Source organism: Aphidius gifuensis, linkage group LG2 (genome assembly GCF_014905175.1).
Source record: "Aphidius gifuensis isolate YNYX2018 linkage group LG2, ASM1490517v1, whole genome shotgun sequence".
Taxonomy (NCBI): domain Eukaryota; kingdom Metazoa; phylum Arthropoda; class Insecta; order Hymenoptera; family Braconidae; genus Aphidius; species Aphidius gifuensis.
This window is the reverse complement of record NC_057789.1, coordinates 29,794,954-29,821,345: the sequence shown is the minus strand read 5'-3', so window position 1 is coordinate 29,821,345 and position 26,392 is coordinate 29,794,954. Positions and strand designations below refer to the sequence as shown.

General features: G+C 29.8%; 1 protein-coding gene across 7 annotated transcripts; it reads right to left on the bottom strand.

Annotated features, from left to right (window-relative positions):
• Positions 1 to 883: 883 nt before the first annotated feature.
• Positions 884 to 26,392, bottom strand: LOC122850226. Of its 7 annotated transcripts, XM_044149313.1 has the most exons (15): positions 26,249 to 26,392; positions 24,738 to 24,938; positions 19,735 to 24,648; positions 19,539 to 19,663; positions 18,401 to 18,763; positions 16,371 to 16,515; positions 16,177 to 16,277; positions 15,147 to 16,086; positions 13,606 to 15,062; positions 12,997 to 13,149; positions 12,263 to 12,650; positions 10,011 to 12,179; positions 2,152 to 9,791; positions 1,888 to 2,070; positions 931 to 1,816 (listed from the first exon to the last, which is right to left on the bottom strand). In XM_044149313.1, exons 2-15 carry the CDS (start codon positions 24,901 to 24,903, stop codon positions 1,724 to 1,726), a joined length of 18,837 nt encoding a protein of 6,278 aa, XP_044005248.1. In that variant the 5' UTR covers positions 24,904 to 24,938; positions 26,249 to 26,392; the 3' UTR covers positions 931 to 1,723. The 7 variants fall into 7 exon arrangements, with proteins under 7 accessions (XP_044005243.1, XP_044005248.1, XP_044005245.1 ...); XM_044149308.1 differs by having other exon boundaries at positions 884 to 1,816; positions 2,152 to 12,179; XM_044149310.1 differs by having other exon boundaries at positions 2,152 to 12,179; positions 12,263 to 12,638.

Genomic DNA, 26,392 nt, shown 5'->3' with positions numbered 1-26,392 from the left:
TGAGCTATCCACATAATTTTTTTTTTATTAAATTGTCTATGACCTAAGCTAATTGAGGAAAAAAAATTATAATTTTTGAAATGGTCAAAAGGGGGTAGAGGGTGGATTTATACGATTCTACGACGACTACTGGTTTTTAATTTTTTTTAACTATGATAGAGTTGAGCTATCCTCGTAATTTTTTTTTCATTAAGTTGTCTAAGATCTAAGCTAGTTTAGGATAAAAAATTACGAGGATGGCTCAACCCTATCATAGACAAAAAAATAAAAAATAGTTAAAATCCACCCCCTACCCCTTTTTGACCATTTCAAAAATTCCCATTTTTTTTCCTTAACTAGCTTTGATCCTAAACAATTTAATAAAAAAAAAATTACGAGGATTGCTCAACCCCATCATAGACAAAAAAATAAAAAATAGTTAAAATCCACCCCCTACCCTTTTTTGACCATTTCAAAAATTATAATTTTTTTTTTTTAACTAGCTTTGATCCTAAATAATTTAATTAAAAAAAAATTACGAGGATGGCTCAACCCTATCATAGACAAAAAAAATAAAAATAGCTAAAATCCACCCCCTACCCCCTTTTGACCATTTCAAATAATCCCATTTTTTTTCCTTGATTAGCTTAGATCCTAGAAAATTGAATAAAAAAAAAATTACAAGGATAGCTCTATTTTAATAATAATTGATTATAAAAGTTAAAGGCCGGGCCCAAGAAAACCCCTATGCTCCCTTACTTTAAATTTCTAGATGCTAACTTAGACGCTAATTTCAGCGCCACGCTCAATCTAACTCAACGAAATTTCTCAAAAACATAGAAAAAAATATTAGGAAAACAGGAAGGACAGTGGGTGAACCATAAATTAAATCAAATACCTCTTGTACATTTAAAAATCAAACACAATTCAATTTTGTTTTTTTATATCGATTTATTACTGTATATAATGAAATCATTAAAATCGTATGTAATTCTACATTAGGTACTTGTTAATTTACATAATTTATTTTCTTTATTTTCAATATGCAATCTTATTTTACATCTTAACTTACTTTTATTGATTTTTTTTGTATTTTATTAACTTTATTAATCTGGTGTTTGAAAATAATATTATATACTTCTACCTATGTACATATAATCGTATATGCAATAATTAATAAACTGCTATATTACAAAATGTGGCAAACCTTAATGTTTCATTATCTTCATCAATTATTTATTTATTTATTTATTCATTTTTTTCTTGTCAAATAAGTCATCATTTGGCTCCACTAATTTTTTTTTTTCTACACAATTTATATTTTTTTTTCATTAGAAAAGAATATCTTCTTTTGTCTCTTCATCATCATCATTTATATAATTATTAATATACAATTTAATATTCAATTAATCGTCAGCTTACATCTGGTAATTATTATTATTAATTTGTTTCCATTTTTTTAATTATTTTTCAAGTATATAAACTAGTATTGTACAACTTTGGAGGAATGTCATGATGGCGTAGCACCAACTTCAACTTCTAAATCAATCAATCAAATTGCAATGGCACAATAATATTTTTCTTTCATCTTCATTACATATATATATATTTATTTGTTATTTTCTCCATTTTTATTTTGATCAATAGATATGAAAACTACCCAGTTAACTTGAGCAACAATAACAATACAGTTTTTGGGCTAGTTAACATTTTGTTTTTTTTTTCGTTCAATCCGGTAATATATTTAGTTCATCCATTTGCGGCAATTTGGTGCACCGCATGCACAAGCAATTTTATGCTGATCATCTTCAATGTCAAATTTATAATCATACGCAAGCTGTAATCGAAAAAATTAATAAATTATTGATGTAATTATGTGAAATTTTGTTAATTTAAAATAATATTTACCTCATCGCCACGATTGATTCGTTGTTTTGCAAATATTATAATTCTAAGATCACGTTCAACTTCAACAATTTCAGCAACACAATTTGGATTACATGAATGATTAATGTAACGTGCTAAACCACCACTCAACGTTGCATCAACAACTCGTTCTTCATCCAAACGAAACATGTAAATACCACGATTCTAAAAAATAGAAAATAAATAAAAATAAATAAATAATCAAAATGTTAATTAAAATTACAAAAAAATATTAATAAAACTTACTCTAGCTTCGTATTGTTTTTCTCTAAATTCTGATAATTCGGTTCTTATTATTTCACCAATATATTCAATGACCATTTGATGTTTTTCTAAATCTCTAGCAGCATAAAGACCAAGACCTTGAATTTTGGATCTAGCTAAATAAACATTATTTCTCCATTCTTGTTTCATTTTTTTATATTGTGAACTTTTTGAATGTACAAATTGTTTTGAGTATGGACATGCAACTTCACCAGCAACAGTTGTTGTTGATGAAAATGGTGTTCTTGCTGTTGATGTTGCTGTTCTTTGTGTATGTGGTCTTTTCCATGGTAATTGATTACGTAATCTAGCTTCAGTTCTAGCACTACCAGTTGGATTAATAGCCAATGGTAATTCAAGCAATGGATTACGTCCATATTTAAATCTATAATCAGTTAATGTTTCAATACCAGGTAAACTTTCTAATACACGTACAATTGCTGGTTCAGTTAGACCAAATAAATCTTCACCAGAAACATAACGTGAAAATAATTGTACTGAATTTTCACGTTTACGTAATTCAGCTAATGGTTCAAGTATACGATTCCATACAGCTCTTGGTGTTGCATCACGTAATTCAACATCTTCTTGTGATATTTCTTGTATTAATATACGAAATTCTGGACGTCCAGAGACATCATGAATTGAACATACATAACGACAACGTTTATTTGGTCGTCTCATACTCCAATAAAAACGTATAATCTTATAACCAACTGGATAAATATGATTTGTCGTATGAAAATTTAACAATTGATGTGGTAATAATTGTCCAACATTTAAAAATATTAAACTACCAACACGTAACAAATGATTATGATCAGTATGATGCATAACAGCAGCAACTTGACGATTTTCATCTCTATTAACATATACTCTACGATAAACTGATAGTGTTGTTAATTCATTGTCTTTTTCATTTTTTTGTATATGCTGTGAACAATATGTACTTTTATTTTTATAAAAAACACAACCATCTTTAACAGCACAACCAAGATGATAAACATTTGTACAACGTATTTTAAAACATTTTACTGTTGCACCTGGTTTATTACATATTATACAATTGAGTGTTAAACTATGTTGTAGTGCTGTATCTAAATTCATTAAGGCACCATTAACTGTTTCATAAACATCCTCTGACCATAATGCACAATTTAAATGTACCCATTTATCAACATCAAAATTAAGTAAACGAGCTGGTCCATCAGATGTACTGTCACCTTGACTTTGACAAAACATACAATAACGACTGTCATCTGTTTTACTTGGTACAACTGTTATACCCATACGAAATAGGGTCTCTGTTATTTCACGATCTGTTGGTTTTTTATATTTTTTTAATGGTTGTATACTACCAAGTGACCATAACTTATAACGTAAACCACGTAATAATTTATTTGGTGGTGGTTTATGATCAATTGAATCACCACTATTATTATCAACATCATCAACATTACCATCAACAATATTATTATCATTTGCAGCATGTTTTTTAGCTCTTATTTTACCATCTTTTATTAATTTATTATTATCCATCATAATTATTTCATTAACATCATTAATATTATCATCAATTTCACTTTTTTCATTTTTTATTCTAATAATATCTATTTTTTGTTTATTTATATCATCAATTTCCATATTATTGTTGTAATTTTTTAATATATTATTATCATCATTAGCATCTTTATCATTCATACTATTATTATTATTATTTATATTTATATTTTTATTATTAAATTCTTTTAAAATTCCTAATTTTTTATCTTGTTTTTGTTGATAAATATGATCAATAATTGTTGTTGTTTTATTATTAAAATTTGGTGAACGATGCATTAATGCAAATTGCATATAACATGCTGCTGAACAAAAACATAATTCATCACTTGGTTGTTCAATTTCATCTTTATTTAAAAATGGTAAATCAGATATTTTTTTACGTATTAAACTATTTAATATAACAACATCACAATGACGACAAAATTTTGCAGCACCATTTAATATACTTTGTATATCAATTGGTGCACCTTCTTTGCCATCTTTACCTTTTGTTCTGTATAAACCTAATTTTTGACTTGGTGGTGTTGTTGTTCGCTCAACAATTTGATAATTATTTGGTGGTGTTATATTTAATATACTTGCTAAATCTTTAAGTACACCCATTATATCATCAGCAGCATGACTATTTAATGTTAATGTTACTGTTACATTTGCACTATCACGTAAACCACCAACACCACCATTATTACCACTCAACGATGTTTTATTATTAATATTATTATTGCAAATTAATTTATTATTAATATATAAATTTTCTTTATCTTGTTTTAATAATGTATCTTTTATTGGTTGTGGTTTAAAACGTATTGGTATTGGTGATATTATTGGTATAACTGGTGATACACGTTTAAACCAATCACTCTCATCATCTGACTCATCGTCATATAATTTTAAGCCAGGAAAACGATTAACAAATTCTGGTATAACACATTCTGGTGATGATGAACTTACAATTGTATCTGGTGTATCAATATCACGATTTATTGATGATGTATTATCTTTTTTATCACTGTTATTATCATCAAGCTTTAATGGTGGAAATTCTTGATCATAAAAACCACGTTGTGTTGTTATTGTTGCTTGTTGTTGTTGTTGTTGTTGCTGCTGTTGTTGCAGTTGGTGTTGATGTTGTTGTTGTAATGGTTCTGATTCACCAAATGGTTGTGTTGTATAATGATCAGATACACCAATTAAACGTGCAATACCATATGCACCAGTTAAATCACCAGTACGTGTATTATAATCTTTTTGTGTACATAATTTTGTTAAATCACCAGTGCCAAATGGTGGACATATACCATAATTACGACCAAGCAAAGGTTCAAGTATAACCATTGTTGGTAATTGACGTAATTGAGTCATAACATTGTCAATAAATGTATCATAATCTTCATCATGACGTGATACTTTTCTTGATCTTTTTTTCTGTGGTCCAGATGCATCTTTACCTTGGCTTTGTCGTCGTTTTTGTTGATATTGACGTCTTTTTAATTTTTTTAAATCAGTTTTATCATCAGTTGAGCCATCAATAGGCTCTTCTTTGGCTATTAAAAATTCTTTATTATCAGTTTGTTGTTGTTGCTGTTGCTGTTGTTGTTGTTGTTGTTGTTGTTGCTGTGGTTGTGATGTACTACCAGATAATACTTCATCAAGAATTTCTTTTTTAACTTCAACTAAAGGCACTGTGTGTTGTTGTTGTTGTTGCTGTTGCTGTTGCTGTTGCTGCAGCTGTTGTTGTTGTAAAATTGTACCCTGTGATAAATTTACTTGATGTCCCATTGTATGGGCCATTGAATTAGGCACTGATGGTTGTTGATCATGTTGTTTTTGTTGTTGAACAATTTGTGTTTGTTTACGAACATCAAATGTTTGTTGTAATGTTGGAGTTTGTGGTCTTGGTGTATGTGGTGGTGTTGAAATTGGTGTACTTGGTTGTGAATTTTGTAAATTTAATTGAATTAATTTTCCAATACCAGGTTGCATTGTACCAGGTTTTGATGTTGTTATTATTTTAGTATATGTACTTGATACAACATTGGTAAGACGATTACGTGATTGTGTTGTTGATACAATTGATTCATTTGTTAATAATGTTGTTGGAATTGTTGTTATTTGTCCAATTGTTGTGTTGTTATTTGATAAACTAATTTCAGATTGTAATGGTGAATTTGTTTTAACAATTGTTGATGATGGAGATGATGGTAATGGTGATGCAGCTGATAATGGCTTAATTATTTGTTGATTTCCTTGAATTGCATTTGTAACTTTTGTTTGACATAAAATTTGTTTACCAATTGTATCTGTTGTTTTTGTATTACTTGATGATGATAATAATACTGAAGCAATTGATACATTTAATATTTTATTTGTTTCATCTTTATTTGGTGGACTTGGTGATTTTAATGGCATTGATTGTGAAACAAATGATGTTTCTCTTGATAATATTTGTTTTGTTGGTACAGGTTTTGCTGATGCTATTTTATTAATTAATGGAGGTAATAATGGTGCTGCAACAGCAATCGGTGGTGGACGAGATAATTGTGCTTCTAATGAAAGAACATTTTGTAAACCTGTTGATGTTGATGTTGATGTTGGTGGTGTTGTTGATGATGCTGCTGTGGTTGTTGTTGTTGTTGCACATGCTGTATTTTGTAAAAGTTGTTTTAATAATACATTTTGTGATTCTTCCATTCTATTTGAATTTAATATTTTTCCAATTTCATTATTATCTATTTTTGTTGTTGTTATTAATGTTGGTATTGCTGATGTTGTTGCTGTTGTTGTCGTTATTGATGATGATGATGTTGTTGTTGTTGATGCTGTCGTTATTACTTGTGATGCTTGTGATGTTGTTGCAACTGTTGTTGCTGCTGCTGCCACTGTTGTTGTCGTTGTATTAGCTGTTGTTACTGGTAATATTTTATTAACTAAATCATCGTCATTTTTATTTTGTATTTTTGGTATATTATCTTGTTCATTAGTGGTTTTATCAATTGGTAATATACCAGTTGATTTGTACTGAACAGATCCAGATGTCAATTGTGAATGTAATAATGTTGGTGCTTGTGATAATGTTGATTGTAATATTGATGTTGTAACATGAATTGTATTTGTCATTGATGGTACAACTGTTCTAGCTGTTTGTATTGAATTTGTTGTTGTTATTAAATTTTGATTTAATAAATTTTTAGATGGTAATGCAGCAGCTGTTGCTCCAACTTGTAGAGCTGATGGTAAATTAACTGGTCTTTGTATTGTTGTACATGGCAATGCTGAACTTAATAAATTACTTGATGGTGTTAATATTGTATTTGATACACGTCCAGCAATTGATGGTTTTGATGATGTTGATAACATTGCATTTAGCATTGCATTTGATGTTATAGATATTCCAGAATTATTTGTACGTGCTATTGTCGTTGATGGTGGTGGTAAATTAGCAATAACTTCACCAATATTACTTGCTGATATACGATTTAATTGTGTTGATGTTACAGGAGTTGTTTTATTTAAATTTGTAACACTTGATGTTGTCTGATTATCTTTAGTTATCTGATTTTGATATTGTTTTGTTGTTGTTGTTGTTGTTGTATCAATTGATTTTGATACACCTGTTGATGATATTGTTTGTAAACGAAAATTTAAATTCCCACTTGATGATATTATTGAATTTGATGGTGTTGTTGTTGATGTTATAATAATATTACCACCACTTTTTGATACTGATGACACCATTGTAACTAATGCTGATTGTCCACTTGTTGTTATTGCTGCATTATTTGATGAATTATTATTTGTATGAATTGATGATAACAATGTTCTTAATTGATGAGCATTATTAACGACATTTGAGGTTAATTCAGTTGGTTTTGATAAAGGTGACAAGTGTGGTATTGTTGTTGTATTTTTTTGTAATTGTGCAACTGTTGAAACAGCAATTGTTGCTACTTGTGAATTTGTTACAGGTGCCGAGGATGATGAAAAAGATTTTTTACCATCACCACCAACAGATGATATTAATTTTTGACTCTGTGATTTTGCATCAGTTGTTGAATATAATTGTGACGATGACGATGATGATTCATTGTCCATTGTTGTTTGCTCAAGCTCAATTAATGAATCTTGAAGAAAATTTAAAGGTGGTGATGCCAATGGTACTGGTAATTGATATGATAAACTTGATTTACGTGTTCTATCTTCTTCAAGAAGATCTGAATTTGCCATTTCTGGTTTAGCAGATATTATATTATGAATCATATCTAATATATCTTCTTGTGATTCACCAATCATATTATCTGTATTAATATTATCAATATATGATTTATCAGTATTATCATCGTCTTTTAAATTATCTGATAATGTTGATGTTGTTATTGTTGATGTTGCTATTTCATCTTGTTGTTGTTGTTTATCTTTTTTTATTAATTGATGATTATCATCATCATTTATAATTTCTTTATCATTATTTGTTTCACATTTATCTAAATCTTTACAATCACCTATAGGTTCTATATCATTTTCCAATATATTGACTAGAGACAACTCATCAGGACCTGGTGATAATACTTTTAATGATTCTGATGATTCTAAATTATCCATTTTATTATCACCATTTGATATATTTTCATCTTGATTATGAATTGCTTCAAGCATACTTTCCAATTCATCAGTTGTATTTAATACATCTTTTTTATTTGTTGTTGTTGTTGATGTTTCTGATGAATTATTATCATCTGATAATTCTGGTGAATTTATTTTTTCAACAATATTATCATCATCAAATATATCTGTTATTTGTTCTATATTTTTTGTAACTAATATATCATTTTGTTTTTTATTATTATCATTATCATTTATTGATAATTTTATATTTTTTAATTTTACTTTTGTCAATGTTGTTAATGGTATTAATTTATTACTAACTGTTGGTTTTATTGAATTATGTAATTTTTCTAATAATACACTACTATCTTTATCACAATTTATTTCATTTAATTTTTCATTACTATCATTTGTTGTTGAATCATTTTTCATTTCATTATTTTCAATAATATTTTTATTTAATTCTTCATCATCATCATTGACAATTGTTGGTGTTGTTGTTATTGTTGTTGTTGTCGTCGTTGTTGTTGTTGTCACTGATGTTGATGATGATGAATCACCAATATTATCATCATTATTTAAATTTAAATCATCAGTATTTATATTTTCATTAAAAATATTTTTATTATTTTTCATTGATTTATTATCAATAATATTTAATGTTTCTTCATTTTGTAAATTATCATTTGTAATATTATTATCATCATCATCAGTTGGTTTATCATTTTCTTCAATAATAACAATATTTGAATTTTCAACAAGTTCCATAATATCTGAGTGTATTTGTCTTTCATCATGTTCTAATAATGGTGATGTACCAGGTGATTGATTGATGTTGATGTCATTTTGATCTGTTAATTCAGTGACAGTTACTAATCTTTTGCCAGTTCTTAATCTTCTTGATATATGATTTTTTTTATTATTACTTTTATTATGTTGAATAATTAAATCATCATCACTTAAACAATCAACAACATCATCTTCATCTTCTTCTTCCTCCTCCTCTTCTTCCTCTTCTTCATCTTCATCATCACCGACATTAATACCAATATTATTATCATCCTCATCATCATCTTCATCAACAAGTTGATGCTCAGCAGCATCATCATCATCGTCATCATCGATAATATTTGTTTCTTCAATTTCTAATATTTGTACAATGTCATGTGTTTGATCACTGTTGTTAACAAGTGCATGGCCCATATCATCATCACTGTCAACTAAACCAACAACCATATCAGGCTCAAATAAAACATATTCTTCTTGCATATCTGGATCAAGACCACCCAATGCAACATCAAGTGTTGATTCACCAAAATCTTGTATAACAGTTATATCATCATTATCACCTTGTGCTGTTGAACTTAGTGTTACTTCTTGATTGACTATTGTTTTATCATCATCATAGTCCGTTGTATCTGGCATTGAATCGACCACCAATTTATCACATGGACTTCCTATGGGCAAATTACTTGTATTTGTTTTATTGTCATTTAATTTATTTGTTGTTGATGATAAATAATTTTGTTGTTGATTTATTAATTTATTATTATTATTACTACTATTATTATTATCGTTAACCGTTGTTGGCGGTGTTTGGGGTGGAGTATGTGAATCATCATCAAAATCATTATAATCAGCGCAGACAAGACTATTTATTTTTGATTGTGAAATACCTGTTTTACGATGTACCATTGCTGATGTATTTGGTTTATCACTGTGGCTATTGTTTGTTGTTGTTGTTGTGGTTGTTGTAGATGTTGCTGTTACTGCTGTTGTTGTTGCAGTTGATGATGTAGTAGTAGCAGTAGTTGTTATTGTGGTTGTTGTTGTTGCCGCTGTTGTCGTAGAAATTTTATTTATTTCTGTTGTTTTGCCTTTGCTTGATACAGGCTTTGTTGACCACATTGGTGAACCACCACGTAATCCAAGTCTAAAATATCCAAATCTACCAAAACCAGTTAATCGAGGTATTGGATTTAAAGGATCATGAGGATTTCCACCACCACGATTTTGTGATAATTCAATTGATTGCTGTTGTTGTTGTTGTTGTTGTTGTTGCTGCTGTTGTGAATCAGTTTGTTGTTGAAGTTGCTGATCAATTGAATTTTGCATAATTGAATTTTGTGAATATTGATGTGGTGTACGTGGTGTACCAGGATTTTCAACACTTTGTGGTCTATCAGGCATTGCTGGACTATTTCCTGATGATGATTGTCTACGTTGTATTTGCATTGGTGATGGTACCATTGGACTTCTTGGCATTGGTGAACTTGGTGGTTGATGTTGATTATTTAATTGATGTTGTAACATTGGTGATGTTGATGGATGACTTCTTGACATTGGACTTGTTGGTTGATATTGTGACACCATTGGTGATGTTGGTTGTTGATGAATTCTCGTTCCCATTGGACTTGGTGGTTGTGAATTTTGTGACAATTGTTGTTGTAACATTGGTGAGCCCATTGTTTGTTGTACCATTGGACTTCTTGGCATTGGTGAACTTGGTGGTTGTTGTTGATTATAATTTTGTTGTATTTGTTGATGTAATTGTGGACTTGGTGAACTTGCTGGTTGTTGAATCATCGGTGAACTTGGTGGTTTTTGAATTATATTTAATTGTTGAAGTTGTTGTTGTTGTTGTTGTTGCTGCTGTTGTTGCTGTTGCTGTTGTTGTTGAAGTAATTGTCTTTGTTGAGCAATTTGTAAATTTCTTTGATTAATAAGATCTTGTTGACTAATATTATCAAGTTGTTGTTGTTGTAACATTTGTTGTTGTCGATGAAGCATTTGTTGATGTTGTTGTTGTGTCATCATTTGTTGTTGCTGCTGTTGTTGTTGTTGTTGCTGCTGCTGCTGTTGTTGCTGTTGCTGTACTGGTTGTGGACTACCAAGTGGTGATCTTTGATTATATATTATTCCAGCTTGCATTTGTAATCTTGGTCTTTGTCCAATATCATTGACAGCCGTTGGACGTATAAATCTTTGATGTATATTTTGTAATCTAACATTTGGATCATTTATAATTTGTTGTGTACTTGGTGATGTTACTAAACGATTACTGATAGCACGATGTTGTGGTGATGTCATTCTTGTTACAGTTGGTACACACATACCTGGTGATGGCATTGCACCTGGCGAAAATGGACTTTCTTCACTTTGTGAATGTGGTGTACCAATACGTGGTGATTGTTGCATACCAAGAGGTGACATTGTGCCTTGATTTGTTTGATTTGTTTGATTACCAGGACTGTGTTGTAACATTGGTGGATTTGGACTGTGTTGTATCATTGTTGTCACTGGTGAATGTTGTATCATTGTTGATGCTACAATATTACCTGGTCCAGGACTGTGTGATATCAGTGCAGCTGGACTATGCATCGGTGATGATGAATGTTGTGATGGTGACATTAATGGAGAACAAGCCTCATTTGGTTGTTGCTGTTGTTGCTGCTGTTGTTGCTGTTGTTGTTTTTGCTGTTGTCTATTTTGATAATCTTGCATTAATATTGTATGAGGACGATTTGCTTTTCTACACATATCAAGTTGTTTTTGTAATACATTTTGTTCACTAGTTATTCTTTGTAAATCAGCAGCATTTGTTTCTGGTAATATACTATTTGTTTTTTTAGCTTGACGTTGTTTACTATTCAATGACTTTCTAGCTTTTCTTAATTTTCCAACTTCAGTTTCATAATATTTTATTTGTTGTGTTAGTGATTGATGTTTAGCTGTTAACCAATTTTCATATTGTTGTTGTACATGACGATCTTGATCAGTTATTATAACATCAGGTGGCAATGGAGGTGGTGGTAAATGTGGAATATTAAATGTTGCTACTCTCGCTGAAATAAATAAATAATAAAATAAATAAATAAATAAATAAATCATAAAATATAATAAGAACAAAATTAATTAAAAAACTTACATTCTGTTGGTGTTTGTGTTGCAATTGGTTGTCTAGGTGTTTGTACAATAAGTTTATTTGCATCAGGAATACCTTGAGGCCATGGTGTACCTGGTGCTGATGGAGGTCTTGATTGTCCAGTTGGTCTTATTATTGGACCAGTTGTTGGACCAGTTATAATACTTTGTGGTGGTGAACCAAGTGATGGTGCACCCAATACATCAGCTCGAAGACGTTCATAATCACTGTCACTCAATAATGGACCACCTGTTGGTGTATTTGTTTCAACCTGTTGTTGTTGTTGCTGTTGATGATGTTGCTGTTGTTGTTGTTGTTGTTGTTTTTCTTGTTCACGTTTTTCTTGTTCCAGAAGATCCTCAAGTAACAATGGTTGCTCCTGCGAACACGACTGCTGAGAATTAACGTCACTTTCTCCAATAAAATTTTTTATATTTTTATTACAAGTTGTTAGTTTTATTATTATTTTTTTTTTATCAACTTATAAACATCTACAACATGCACTTATAAATATAATTGCTGCAGCCAGTGTAACAATGCTTTTTTTTTTTTTATCAAATAAAATATTAACAGCAACTTTAATATTTATTAATAAATTTTTTTCTTATCATTAAATTGTTAATAATATTATGATTAACAAATATATAACCGCATCTATCATTTAATATATATATATACATAGAGATTATTTATTATGTTTTTTTTTTTTTTTTGTAAATGCCCCATGACTTGCTCACCTGGAGAAGCAGGGGTCTACGATGTTGATGAGGCACAATTGGTGGAACACCCGAGTGTACCACTGGTGCCATCGGTGGACCCGGTACGGGAATTTGATGACCGATATGTAACTGCGGTCTCGGCATACCCCGCCCACCTTGACATGATCCCATCTAGACATGCACCAACACCAAAATGCATTGCAAACACCGCGGCAAATATTTTTTAATTTTTTTTAAATAATAAAAAGTAAAATATTATACACCCCTTATCAATATTAGAATTAATTTTACTTTTTATTATTTATTTTTAATTTTTTATTAGTATGTAAAAATTCCCAACACCTTAATAATTGTAAATTATGTTTAAATTAAAAAAAAAAACATTAATTTTATATGAAAATAAAATGATTCTATTTTATTAATTTAAATAAAAAAAAAACAAAAAATAGGTACTTATTATATTTTTTTTTAATTAAGAAAAATCATTTTAAAATAAAAAAATTCGATTAATTATTTTAAAAAAATCCAATGAACAATCAACAAACTCAAAAGCGATGCTTAAAATTTATATTAAAAAAAAAATGATAGTTAATAATTTAAAAATGAGAATATAAAAATCAAACATACCTGTACAGGTCCTGGATAAGGTGGTGGAAGACCGGGATATGGTGGTGGAGGTGGTGGTGGTGGTGGAGCAAGTGGCATTCTTGGTCCAACCATATGACTAACAGATACAACACGTCCTGGTGTACCTTGTACACCACCAGCAACTCTCATGCCCATTCTATGTTGTTGTAATTGCATATGCTGAGGTTGTTGTTGTCGTTGTACTGGAAATGTTGATTGATAACTAACTGTTACAGTGTTTGATGCTGTAACAATACCAACAGTACCATTTGGTGTTCCAGGTATAACTAAACGAGTACCAGGTGTAACTGGTTTTCCAATTGTTGCATTATGATGAACATATTGATTCATTTGTTGTTGAATTGCCATTGTATTTTGATGATTTTGTAATATCAAAGATTCATTTGGTTGTTGTTGAGCAAGTTGTGCAAGTTGAGCATGTTGTTGTTGTTTACGTTGTTGTTCAACAAGTTGCTGCTGTTGTTGCTGTTGTTGGTGTTGTTGTTGTTGTTGTTGCTGTTGTACAACAACTTGTTGTGTTTGTGATGAAACAGGAATTGTTGGCATTGTTTGTACTACATTTGTTGCTGATACATTTAATGTATTATTAACACCAGATGACGATGTACTTTCAATGTTATTTGTACCACTTGTATGACTAACAAGTTCAACTGTTTTTTGTTCATCATCTTTTGTATCTTTTTTTTGTTTATCATCTTTTGTTTCAACTTCAACTTCTTCAAGATTCATATCAAGTATATTTGTTTTTTCACCACCAGTTATATTATCTAATTCTGGATCAGCATATTCAAGTATATTAAAATCAGCTCCCATTTCAGCAAGTAATTCATCATCATCATCAGCAAGGTCACCTAATATTGCACTAACCCCTTCGACCTCACCCATTGGTGCACCTTCTTGTTCTAATTTTTCTAATTCAGCTGTTACATTGTCTGGTATTTCTGATGATTCAGATGTCGTTTGGCTGTCATTAACAAATGTTGATATTAATGGTGGACGTGATATTTGTTGATTTCCCATTATTCGTACTGTTTGATTTAAATCTTGATTTGTACGAATTATCCTTTGATTCATATTTTGACTATGTGGATCTGGGAAATGTTGTTGCTGCTGCTGTTGCTGTTGTTGTTGTTGTTGTTGTTGCTGCTGTTGTTGTTGTTGTTGTTGTTGCTGCTGCTGTTGTTGCTGTTGTTGTTGTGAAAATTGTTGCTGTTGCTGTTGTTGAGGCTGAGCTTGTTGAAGAAGCTCATATTGTTCAGCAATTCTAGGATTTGCCAGTCTTTGCTGTTGCAGGACTTGTTGGACTTGTTGAAGTTGTTGTTGAGGTGATAATTGTGGTTGTAATTGAAAATGTTGCTGAGAAATACCAGATTGTGTACGGTGGAGTAGTAATCTTGCACGTGGATCAATATTTTGAAGTCTTGCTTCAGCATTGCCTGAATAAAAAAACAAAAACAAATATTAACGTTAATCTTAAGAATTAGATGAGATAAATGTATAAAATTATTGCTAAAATTTACCCGATGTATTTCTAACAAAAATACCAGCAGGTAGTGGCATCCTTGCTCTTATACCAGGTGGCAAAGGTTGTCTAAAAGTACCCTCAACTGTACTAACAGCTGGTTGCTGTTGTTGTTGCTGCTGCTGTTGCTGTTGTGTTATTTGTACATTATTAGGATCAAATTGTCCATGTTGAACAGCGTCAACAGATGTTTGTCCCTCTTGGTTCCAATTACCCGGCAGTGTTTCCATTTTTTTATTATATTGTTGTCTTTGAAGAAGATCCCTGAGTTGCCTATTAACCTCTGGCTGTTGATTAAACACTTCAACTGGTTGCTGTTGTTGTTGCTGCTGTTGCTGTTGTTGTTGTTGTTGTGTATCTTGACGTAGTTCAGTACGTGGTGAGGAATAATTTGGTGCTGGCACAGGTGTGGAAGGTTGATTGCTGTAAGGATCAGGTATACGCGAAGGAGCATAAACATGAGTTGAGGTACGTGGTGTTGGTGGATTAAATATTGGACGTGGTGTACCAGGTGGTTGTGTAAATACATCATTCGTTGATGTTGTATATGATGTTGTACCTTGTATTATTGGTCTTGGTGTTTGATTTCCAGTATTAAATGTAACATCAGAATTATCAAAACGTTGTTGTTGCTGTTGTTGTTGTTGTTGTTGATAATGTTCTTGTGATGCTGGTGATTGTGGATAATCATGTGGTGATTGTGGTGCTTGTGGTGAAAATGGAGATGGTGGTTGTGAAAATGTTCCTGATAATCCTGGACGTACAACATTACCAGCTGGACGATTAACACTTACACATGATTGATTAACTGGTAATCTTGGTATTGTTTGTAATGGACTTTGTGGTGCATTTATACGATTTACTTTTATTGGTGGTGGTATAAATGTACCACGTGAACCTGGTGATGGTGATGCCATTGGTACAAGTGAACTACCATCCTAAAATTAATTATAATTTTTTTTTTTATTATAATTTACATTTTTTATTTTAAAAATACAATTATATATATATTTTTTTTTTTTTTATACCTGTGATGTTGTTACTTGTAGTTGAGTTGTAAGTCCAACATTATTATCTGAATTTATTTGATTACCATCTTCACTTATTTGTCTATGTACACGTGCCATTGCTGATGGAGGAGAAAAAAAAAAAAATTAAATATTAAAGTATATTTAAAGATTTAAAAAACAATCATATCAACATCTAATTAAATAAAACTTACCATACGTACCATGGACTCTTTGATCATGAATAACTTGTTGTTGTATTTGTTGTTGTTGCTGTCTCAGAACTTGCATTTGTTTCCATTGACGTTCTTGTTCAGCTTCACGATTTGTACGATCACGATTTGACACTCTCTCTTGCTCCTATGTAAATAATAATTTAAAATTATATCACAGAAAATAATACAGTTGTCATATCATTTTAATTATGATTGACAACAATTTTATATCTTAAAATAAACAGCCAAAAAAAAGTAGTTACGCCAAAACCGATACATTCACAATAGAAATTATTAATTCAATTAAATCAAACAAACGAATATTTTCTGATTGATAATTAGCGATATATTTTTTTTTTTCATTTTCATTTTCATCATTGTGCAAAATATTAAAACGACAGAAAGTAACCAGCCACCATCTAGAAAAACACTTATGTAAATAATATTACTAAAAAATAAAATCATAAAATTAATTAATATTTTTCATTTAGAAAAAAAATAAATTAAATCAAATAAAAATCATTGAGATTATCTACTTTTTGAAAGAAAAAATATAAATTAAAAAAACGTGCAATTCATTTAAAGATAATATAAAAAAAAAAAAAAAAATTCAGTTGACCATTAAAACCCTTGACGAAATTTATGAATCGAAATGAATGAAAATGATTTAGAAAGAAAAAAAAGAAAAACAGATAGGGATGCTCTAGTTAAGCATCTAATTAAAGCACAAATAATTTATCTAATTGAATTAACATGACATAAATTTCTACAATCACCCAAATAACAAATAGAAAATAATAAATAAGCAAAAATATTATTAGTAATTCAGGAGGCCAAAGGAATTGATAGGATTTCTTTTTTGTTCTGTTTTTTGGTGCAAGGATTTAGAAATGATTTATCTACCGGGGTTTCTTCATGCCACATCGGATCGCACGACAAAAAAACACGATCATTCACATAAAAAATAATAAAAAAATATAAAAATCACGTAAATTTCATTGAAAAAATATTTAAATAAAATTTCTTCATCCAAAAAAAATAATTTTCTTTTAAATCATCAATTGATATAGCCTCTGAATAAATTCAACAAAAAATCTACAAAAAAAATAAAAAAACTAACTTGAATAATCCGTTGATAAAAATAAAAATTAAATACACTAAAATTATCTACCCCGATGAATAAAAATAAAATATAAAAAATAGAAAAAAAAAATAAATAAATAAATTGAAGAACGTCGTAAACAAGACACTAGAGGCACATCAGTTTTTTTTTTTTTTTTTTTTTATAAGTGGCTCACCATAGCCGGGTTCTGTACAGGTACAGTGTGAATAATTGCAGTGGGTGACGGATCGTAGTGCTCCTGGCTGAGGGAAGGAAGGGTGCGCATAATTTCCGAGGGTGTCAATACTCTAATTTGATGATCTACTGAGGACAATTGACGCACAGTACCAGCCACCAATATTGATGAAGCATTATTACTATTACTATTTGATAATAATGTTGTTGTTGTTGTTGTTGATGATGGTGATGTTATATTTTGATTAACATTATTATTACTATTATTGTTACTATTATTACTATTATTACTATTATTATTATTAACAACAATTGTTGCTGTATTTGTACTAATTGTGATATGATTTGATACATTTAAAATACGATTTTGTACATCACGTAATTGTTGTTGTGATTGTTGCAATTGATTTTGATTTAATTGTTGTTGTTGTTGACTATTATTATTATCATTATCAATTTTATTAATTGTATTTGTAAATGTTGTATTTGTGCTTAATTGACAAGTGGTGACTGGTAACTGTGTTAATTTATTTATCAATAAATTACTACTTTGATTATTGGAATTATTATTTATTGTTTCATTTGAAACAATATTTATAAAATTAATTGATGTATTATTATTATTAGCTGAACTAGGTCGTGGTGATGGGGATGATGAACTAGTGGTTGAGGTTGGAGAAGGACTTGGGGATTTTGTTGTTAGCTGCCTCGCTGATCCCTGCACCGCACACACCTCCGGTAATTGTGATGACAATGATGATGATGTTGTTGTTGTTGCTGCTGTTGCTGTTGTTGTTGCTAATGATGACACTGATGATCCAATAATATTATTATTGTTATTATTTGATAATGTTGATGTTGTTGTTGATACACCAACTCCAATAATTCCTTGCATGACTGATGAACTTGATGAATTTATTGAAGCTGATAAATTATCATGGAGACTAGTTGACGATAAAATACCCAATGACTTTTGAGATACTACTTGACCAGGTTGTTGTTGTTGTTGTTGTTGTTGGGATGATACGGGTTGTGTTGTGGTGATGGGTACACTTGGTGCTGTTACTTGTGTTGCACTCGGTAAGTCCTTGGGTATCTGTCGGTTCAATGGGTGCCACACGTTCGAATATTTTACATTTGATATTTGTTTTTTTTTATATATATACATTTGGTTTATACTCAAGATAAGATTGTTTTTTTTTTTTTTTTAAATTATTTCCCATGTCCCTCTGGATTTTTTTTAGATATATATATTTTTTTTTTCTTTACAAGAAAGGGTTTTTAGGAGCACAGAGGGAAGTGATTGATATGTGAATTAATTAATTAATTAATTAATTTTTTCTAGGGGTTTTCAAACACATTTTATTAATCAGGGAAAAAAAAAACAATCATCGTCACGTTTGAGTGTATATCATTCTATTTAATTAATATATTTTTTTAATTTTCAATGTCGTTTTAATTAAACAACATGTCATAATTGGCTTAATTATTTTTTTAATATTTAGAAGGATATACACTCTGTGTGATTTTTTTTTTTTTAAATGCTAGACGCAACACAATGAAACACAAAAAAATTAAGAAAAAAAAATATGATTAAAAAAAAAACCGTGTATTTGTAAATTTATGGATAAAAAAAACGAGCTGTTAGTTTGATCTTTTTTTTTTTTTTTTTTGTTAGCACAAGAAAATTCTTGTTATGAGTGATGGCAAGATTCAAAAAATGTGTTAAATTTTTAAAAAAAATATATATAGGTATATATTGATAATGAATATAAAAGTAAAAAAAACATTTCGAATTTTTTTTTTTTTTTTGTGTTGGTCGTAGCAGAGCTATGTTTTTTTTTCATTTGATAAATTAAAAATTGACTTACTTGTTGTGTTTTTTTAACGCGAACCGCAGCACGATTATCTCTGGCTTGTAATACAAATGGATTTTTGACATCTCTCGGTAATGAGCGCCAACGTTTCGAGAGTAATTTATATCTTTCTGACCATACTAAACAAATCAAAATAAACGAAAATTAATAAATAATAATAATCAACTGATAAATAAATAAAGAAAATTACTTGGATATTCAATTTTCCATTCAGGATGATTTAAATTTGAATATAAAATAGCTGCCATTGTTGCACCATTACCAAGTAACTCATCAGATTCCATTTTTTGAAGATTTTTTTTACCGTTGTTATTGCTGTTATTATTGATAGAGCCTTCTTCATCAGTATTAACCCACGGACTTGCTGGTTCAGAAAATGCTGGACTAAATTGTGGACTATTACTGTATTCAGAATGATATGGTGATGGTGGTGGAAAACTCATTGGTGAATTTAAATTTGATTGTCCAACAGATGGTAGTGTACCAGGTGGTATTTGATTTGGTCTACCACCAATAGTCATACCAGTTTGTAAATTTGTTGATGGTGATAATAATGGAGCCGAAGTAGTTGGCTGTTGCTGCTGCTGTTGCTGTTGCTGTTGTTGTTGATGATGTTGTTGTTGTTGAATTTGTGATTGTTGTTGAATAGTATATACTGATGATTCTTGTGACTCTTGTGATTCATCAGTAAGTACACCTTTAAATATTTCTTCAACATCTTTACAATCCATATTTGGTAAACCAGTTGTATCACGTACCATTGATTCTAAATTAAAATGTGGACTTAATATATCTGTTAATTCATCTCTACTTGTTTGTTGTACATTTGTATTTAAATCACAATCAAGTACATTATTTGTTTTAACATCAACTAAATTATCATCTGTTTCATTCATAATTGTATTAACTAAATCACTATCAAGTAATTCAGTTGACATTGGTAATATATCACCAAGTACTTCACTATCACTTGCCTCACCATCATTATCAATAATTTCTTCTTTTTTAATTATATTTATTTGATGATTTATATTACTATTTATATTATTATTATTACTATTATTACTATTTATTATTAATTTTTTATCATCATTTATTAATCTTTGATTATCATATTGATTTTTAATAATATTATTACTATCAACAGCATTTATTGTTGTTGTTGTTGCTGTTGCTGATGCTGCTGCTGCTGCTGCTGCTGCTTCCATATCTTGTTTTATTTTAACTTGTTCAATTGCATCAATTTCTTCTTGTGTTAATTGTATTGTTGTACTATTTTCATTTGAATCAAATTCATTATCAGTATCACTATCAGATAAATTATCTTTATTTATTGTTCCATCTAATAATTCAATACCAAAAAATGCTTCTCTAATATATGGTGGCATATGATCAGTTATCTTTGTTGTTTTTTTTCTGGTCCCTTTATTTTTACGTGATTTTTCATCATTTATTATCATCATCATTGTACTTGTTTGTTGTTTATTATTATCATCTTGTATTTGTTGTTGTTGTTGCAGCTGTTGTTGCTGTTGTTGTTGCTGCTGAGATTGAGATTGTAATTGTAATTGTAATTGTGTTTGTTGTTTATCAACAACTTCATTACAATCTTCATCTTTAATATCTTTTTTAGTGCCTCTTTGTTTAACATAAAAACCACCAATACCAGTTTTTTGTAAATTTCTTTGACGTTTTCTACGTAATATTTGTATACCATGTTCAGTTGTATATATACTAAAACCTTCTGGTGGTGGTTGATCACCACGTGATGACCATACTGTACCCTCTTTATAAACTTCACCAGGTTCATCTTTAATATCAATTATATTATTTGTATCATCAAATGAATTATCTAAACTACCACCAGCAATAACAGATTCAATTGTTGCCATAATATCAGCATCTTTATCAATAACTGGTAATATTTTACGTCTTTTTTTACGTGTTTGTTGTTGTTCAAATGTTAATGCTTTAATATGATGCATACCAGTTTCAGATAAATAAACACCATCAACTAAATATTGCTGTTGTTGTTGCTGTTGTGTTGATTGTTTAAAAGTTGTTAAATCTGGTGATTTATTAATAATTGTTGTTGTTGTTGCTGCTGTTGTTAATGTTGCTGATGATGATGATAATAATGTTGTTGTTGTTGTAGTGGTTGTTATTGATGTTGTTGCTGTTAATAATAATTGTTGTTGATGTTGATGATGATGATGATGATTTTGTGATGTTATTGCTAATAATGGTGGTGGTAATAATGATAATGGTGGTGATGATGATGATGTTTTAATATATTTTGTAATTTGTTGTAATTTTGGTATTGTTGATGCAATATGTGGTGGTAAAACATCTCTTGGACGACATAATACACAATTATATCCTTCTTCAGCACATTTTTCAGCATCAATTTCATTTTTAATATGATCACATGAACAATGTAGCCATCTTTCACATTGTATACATTGAATTATTAAATCACCTTCATTATATGGTTCTTGACATGATGGACATGATGAATGTGATGCACATGGACCACATTGTGTAAAATTTTTTTGCCAAAAACTATTAAAACCAGGATCATTTGAACCACATGTATGACACTGTGCACACCATTTACATTTCCATGTACCATGTGGTACTAAATCTAATGGTGGATCCATACAATAAATATGATAACTAATATCACAATCATCACATAATATTAAACGTGATTCATCATTACGTTCACCACAACCTTCACATACTGTACAATCTAAACAACGCCATCCTTTTTGTAATATTATTTTAGTAACTTTAACATTTGCACAATATGGATGATAACATTGTCCACATTGTGCACATGCTATTAAACAACCCTCTTGATCAGTACCAATTGCACCACACATAACACATATATCTTGTGTTAATACAAATTTATCTTTTGATGAACATAATACTAAACGATTTTCAATACCTGGTTCATCTTCTTTTGAATATGAATCTGATATTGGACGTTGTAAACCAACACCAGGTACACCAAATACACCACGCATTTTTGATTTTGGTCCTCTTTTTCTACCATAATCATTTATTTTTTGTTTTTTTTGATAAGCAACTTTACCCATACCTTTTGGTCTACCAACACCAACACTAATAGCAGTAATACTATTATTAATACAATTATTATTATTGCCACCAATAGCACCACCACCACCACCACTATTATTAATATTACCGCTAATACCACCAATACCACCAATACCACTAACAACAACAACACTACCACCACCTACACCACTACCACTGACAAGACGTTTTTTTGCAATTTTTGATGCAGCAAATGGTTTACCTTTACCAAGACCAATTGAATATAATGGATCATCATTTGGATAATCAAATTCTGATGAATCACCATCACCATATAAACTTTCTTGTGATGCTGTTAAACTTGAATCACCACCCCCACCAACACCACCACTATAATTACTATTAATATTACCAACAATCATATTATTAACACCACTATAATAATCATCAATACTATCTTTTCTTTTAACAATTGCTTGATTTTTACAATATGAACATGTATATTCATAATCTGGCTTGGCTTCTTTTCTTTGTTGATAAGTTATTGGATCAGCATCTGGATCACATGTACCATGTACAAATTTTTTACATGATATACATCTAACCATTTCACGATATGCTGCAGCACGATATGCTCTACGACATAATGGACATGAATAGCCTTTATTTCTTTGTTGATAACATGAATCACATACAGTATAATGTGAATGCCAACGTGATGAAAAACCAGCACCAGGTGTACGTGAACCACAATCAGTACATATACGACAACATTTACATTTCCATCCATATTTTGGTATTGATGTTACAATTGGACGTAAACAACTTGGATGATATGTTTTATCACATTGTTCACAAAGCATAACTTTTGTTGGATCAACTGATTGATGACATATTTGACAATAACGACATAATTGACATTGCCAACCAGCACGTACACCTGGTAATAATGATAAACCAACACAACTACCATGATAATGTTGTCCACATACTGAACACATAACAAGATTACCAACATCACCCATACCATTACATATTTCACATACAATATCATTATCATTATGTAATAATGGTACTTGTCCTAAATGTTGATTACAATATAATGTTAATGTTTTAATATCTTGAAAACATGATGATGCTGCTGCACATGGAAGATGATAATAACGATTACATGACGATACTTTACATGATATACTTGCACCATAATGTTGACAATATGCACAACGACGTGATGATGCATTTATTAATGCACGACTAATATTATCACTTATTAATTCATTATTATTTGATGACCATATACCACATGATTGATGTATATAATAATGTCCATTTAATTCAAATAATTGTCCAATATCTGGCTCTTCAGAATAACCAACAATTGTTAATTCTTCAATTGGTTCAGTAAAACTTGTTTGACTAGAATTTCTACATTTTGCCAAACTTTTTTGTCTTCTACATGTTACAGCACCAGGACCAATAATACTACCACGTGGACTTTTATCACCACTAGATGTCATATCTAACATTAATATATCACCACTATCATCACGTATTATTGTTTTTTCTGGTGTAAAACCATCTGGACATGTTAAACGTAATAATTCACCTTGTCCTAATTGACTTCTTTCACCAAGATTACAAAAACCACATACTTTTCCTGGCCATTGTTCTGGAAAATATGGTGGTTCTTCTGGTGCTGGCATTGATCTATCAATTGATGATGATTCACCACCATCAATACTTGTATCATCAATTATTCTTAATGGACTTTGTGATTCTGAATGTGTATCATCATCTTTACTTTTAGTACGACGTGGTGCACCACGTCCATAACCTAATCCTTTACCTCTTGTTGAACCACGAAAACTTCTTCTATTAACACCACTAACAACACCAATACCACCACCACCTCTACTAATACCTGGTGGTCTTTCTTTTCTTGGTCTACCAGGACCACGTCTTATATTTAATGGTTTACCACCTGGTAGTGGAAATTTTTGATAACGTAAAGGATCATTAAATACATCATCCGGGGTAACTGTTGACATAAAATATATTTTTGTTTTATCATATCATCTATATTGTAGTTATACCTATTATTTATTTATTTATTTATTTAATTCTTACCATTACCTGATGAATTAACAGGTACACCTAAAAATTGATCTGAATTTGCTGGTGATACAGGAATGCCTGTTGCTTCCTCATCATCATCATCACCACCACCAACACCATCAGATGCATCATCAAGCTCCATATCTTCTTCACCCTCAAGGCGCTCTTCATCATCCATGGCAACCCAGTGTGTATTTCTTAATATCTATTATTCTAAAAAAAAAAAAACAAAATATCCTATTATTTTTTTTTTTTTTTTTTGTATTTTATTTCACTTTATACACAATTCACTTGATAAATTTCAACTATTGTTATTTCTAATCACCATTCATCAAACGTTTTTTAAAACTTATTTATTTTTTTCCCTTTCACAATATTTTTTTTTATTGTTTTTGACATTTTAAAATATGTTTTCTTTCATAAAATCTCAATCTGTCAAACGACCAAAATATTTACAATATTTTCATCGAAATAAATAAATAATTAATTATTATAAAAATTGGGGGCGTGGAACTCCAGGAAGTTGCTTCAACTGATGCTGCTAAAAATTGTCCAATTGTATTTGTGTGTGTTTTATCAAAAAATATATTTTTTAAATTAAAAAATACCTTTAAATTATTATCAATAAAAATTAAAAGCTATTTTCATTTTACAAAAATGACATTTCAAATGATATTCTATATTTTCAAATAAACAACAACAACAATAACAATTAGCAAATTTTGGTGGCGGTGTTGGGTGGCGTGTTCTAGGTGTAAAAAATTGAAAAAAAAATAAAAAAAAAAAAATACACACGGGCGTACCGCACATACACCTTCATTATTACAACTATATACACTAAATAAAATAATAATAATAATAAATAAAATAATAAAAAAATATATGTATATATATAAAATGCATATACATATATAAATATATAAATACATACATACAAAACACAAACGGCAAGTGAACCATCGACGTGGGCACTTTCCCGACTTAAAATAATAACCAGGCGTCGTTTTTTATTGTGTTATAAAATTAATAAAAAAAAACAATCCTTCATTTTTAATATTATTCATAAATAATAAAACAACAATAACAAAAATATAATTAATATAACAATTGTTTATTTATAATAATAATAATAATAATAATAGGTATTATTATTTTTTTTCTTTTTGTTAAATTTTGACAAAAAAAAAAAATGATTAAATTTTAGATTAACTGAGCTTATCGTTGCACAAAATCACAGTTATGACACTTAAATGATAATACAAATTATTATGATAATATACGATTGGATGTTGGGGGTCGCCGAGAAACGCCATTGCTATGTGTCAGGGTTTGTAGGCTATAAACACACACGGGGAAAAAAATAAATATTCAACATGAACGCAATGTTCTTCACCAGTGTTGCTCCGTTTTTTTAAATTTTTGTTATTATTATTTTTTACTTAAACACTTTTTACAGGTTGTATTTGTTATTATTTTTGATAAAATATTTTGGGGTAGGTTTTTATTGATACACAATCACATACCTTCGACTATTATTGGCCGATTAAAAACGCTCCCATCGCGCTAAAAAAAAAAATATTATGGGCGCCACGGTGATTTTTATTTCACTGTTAAATTGAGTAAACATCTTGGAGTAGACGATTAGAGAATGAAAAAAAAATTAATAT

Coding starts and splice junctions, on each gene's coding strand:
- LOC122850226 (XM_044149308.1), bottom strand. CDS start 24,903: ATGGATGATGAAGAGCGCCTTGAGGGTGAAGAAGATATGGAGCTTGAT. Junction 16,278..16,370: donor AAGAGTCCATGGTACGTATG/GTAAGTTTTATT, acceptor CTCCTCCATCAG/CAATGGCACGTGTACATAGA. Junction 12,180..12,262: donor AACACAAACACCAACAGAAT/GTAAGTTTTTTA, acceptor TATTTATTTCAG/CGAGAGTAGCAACATTTAAT.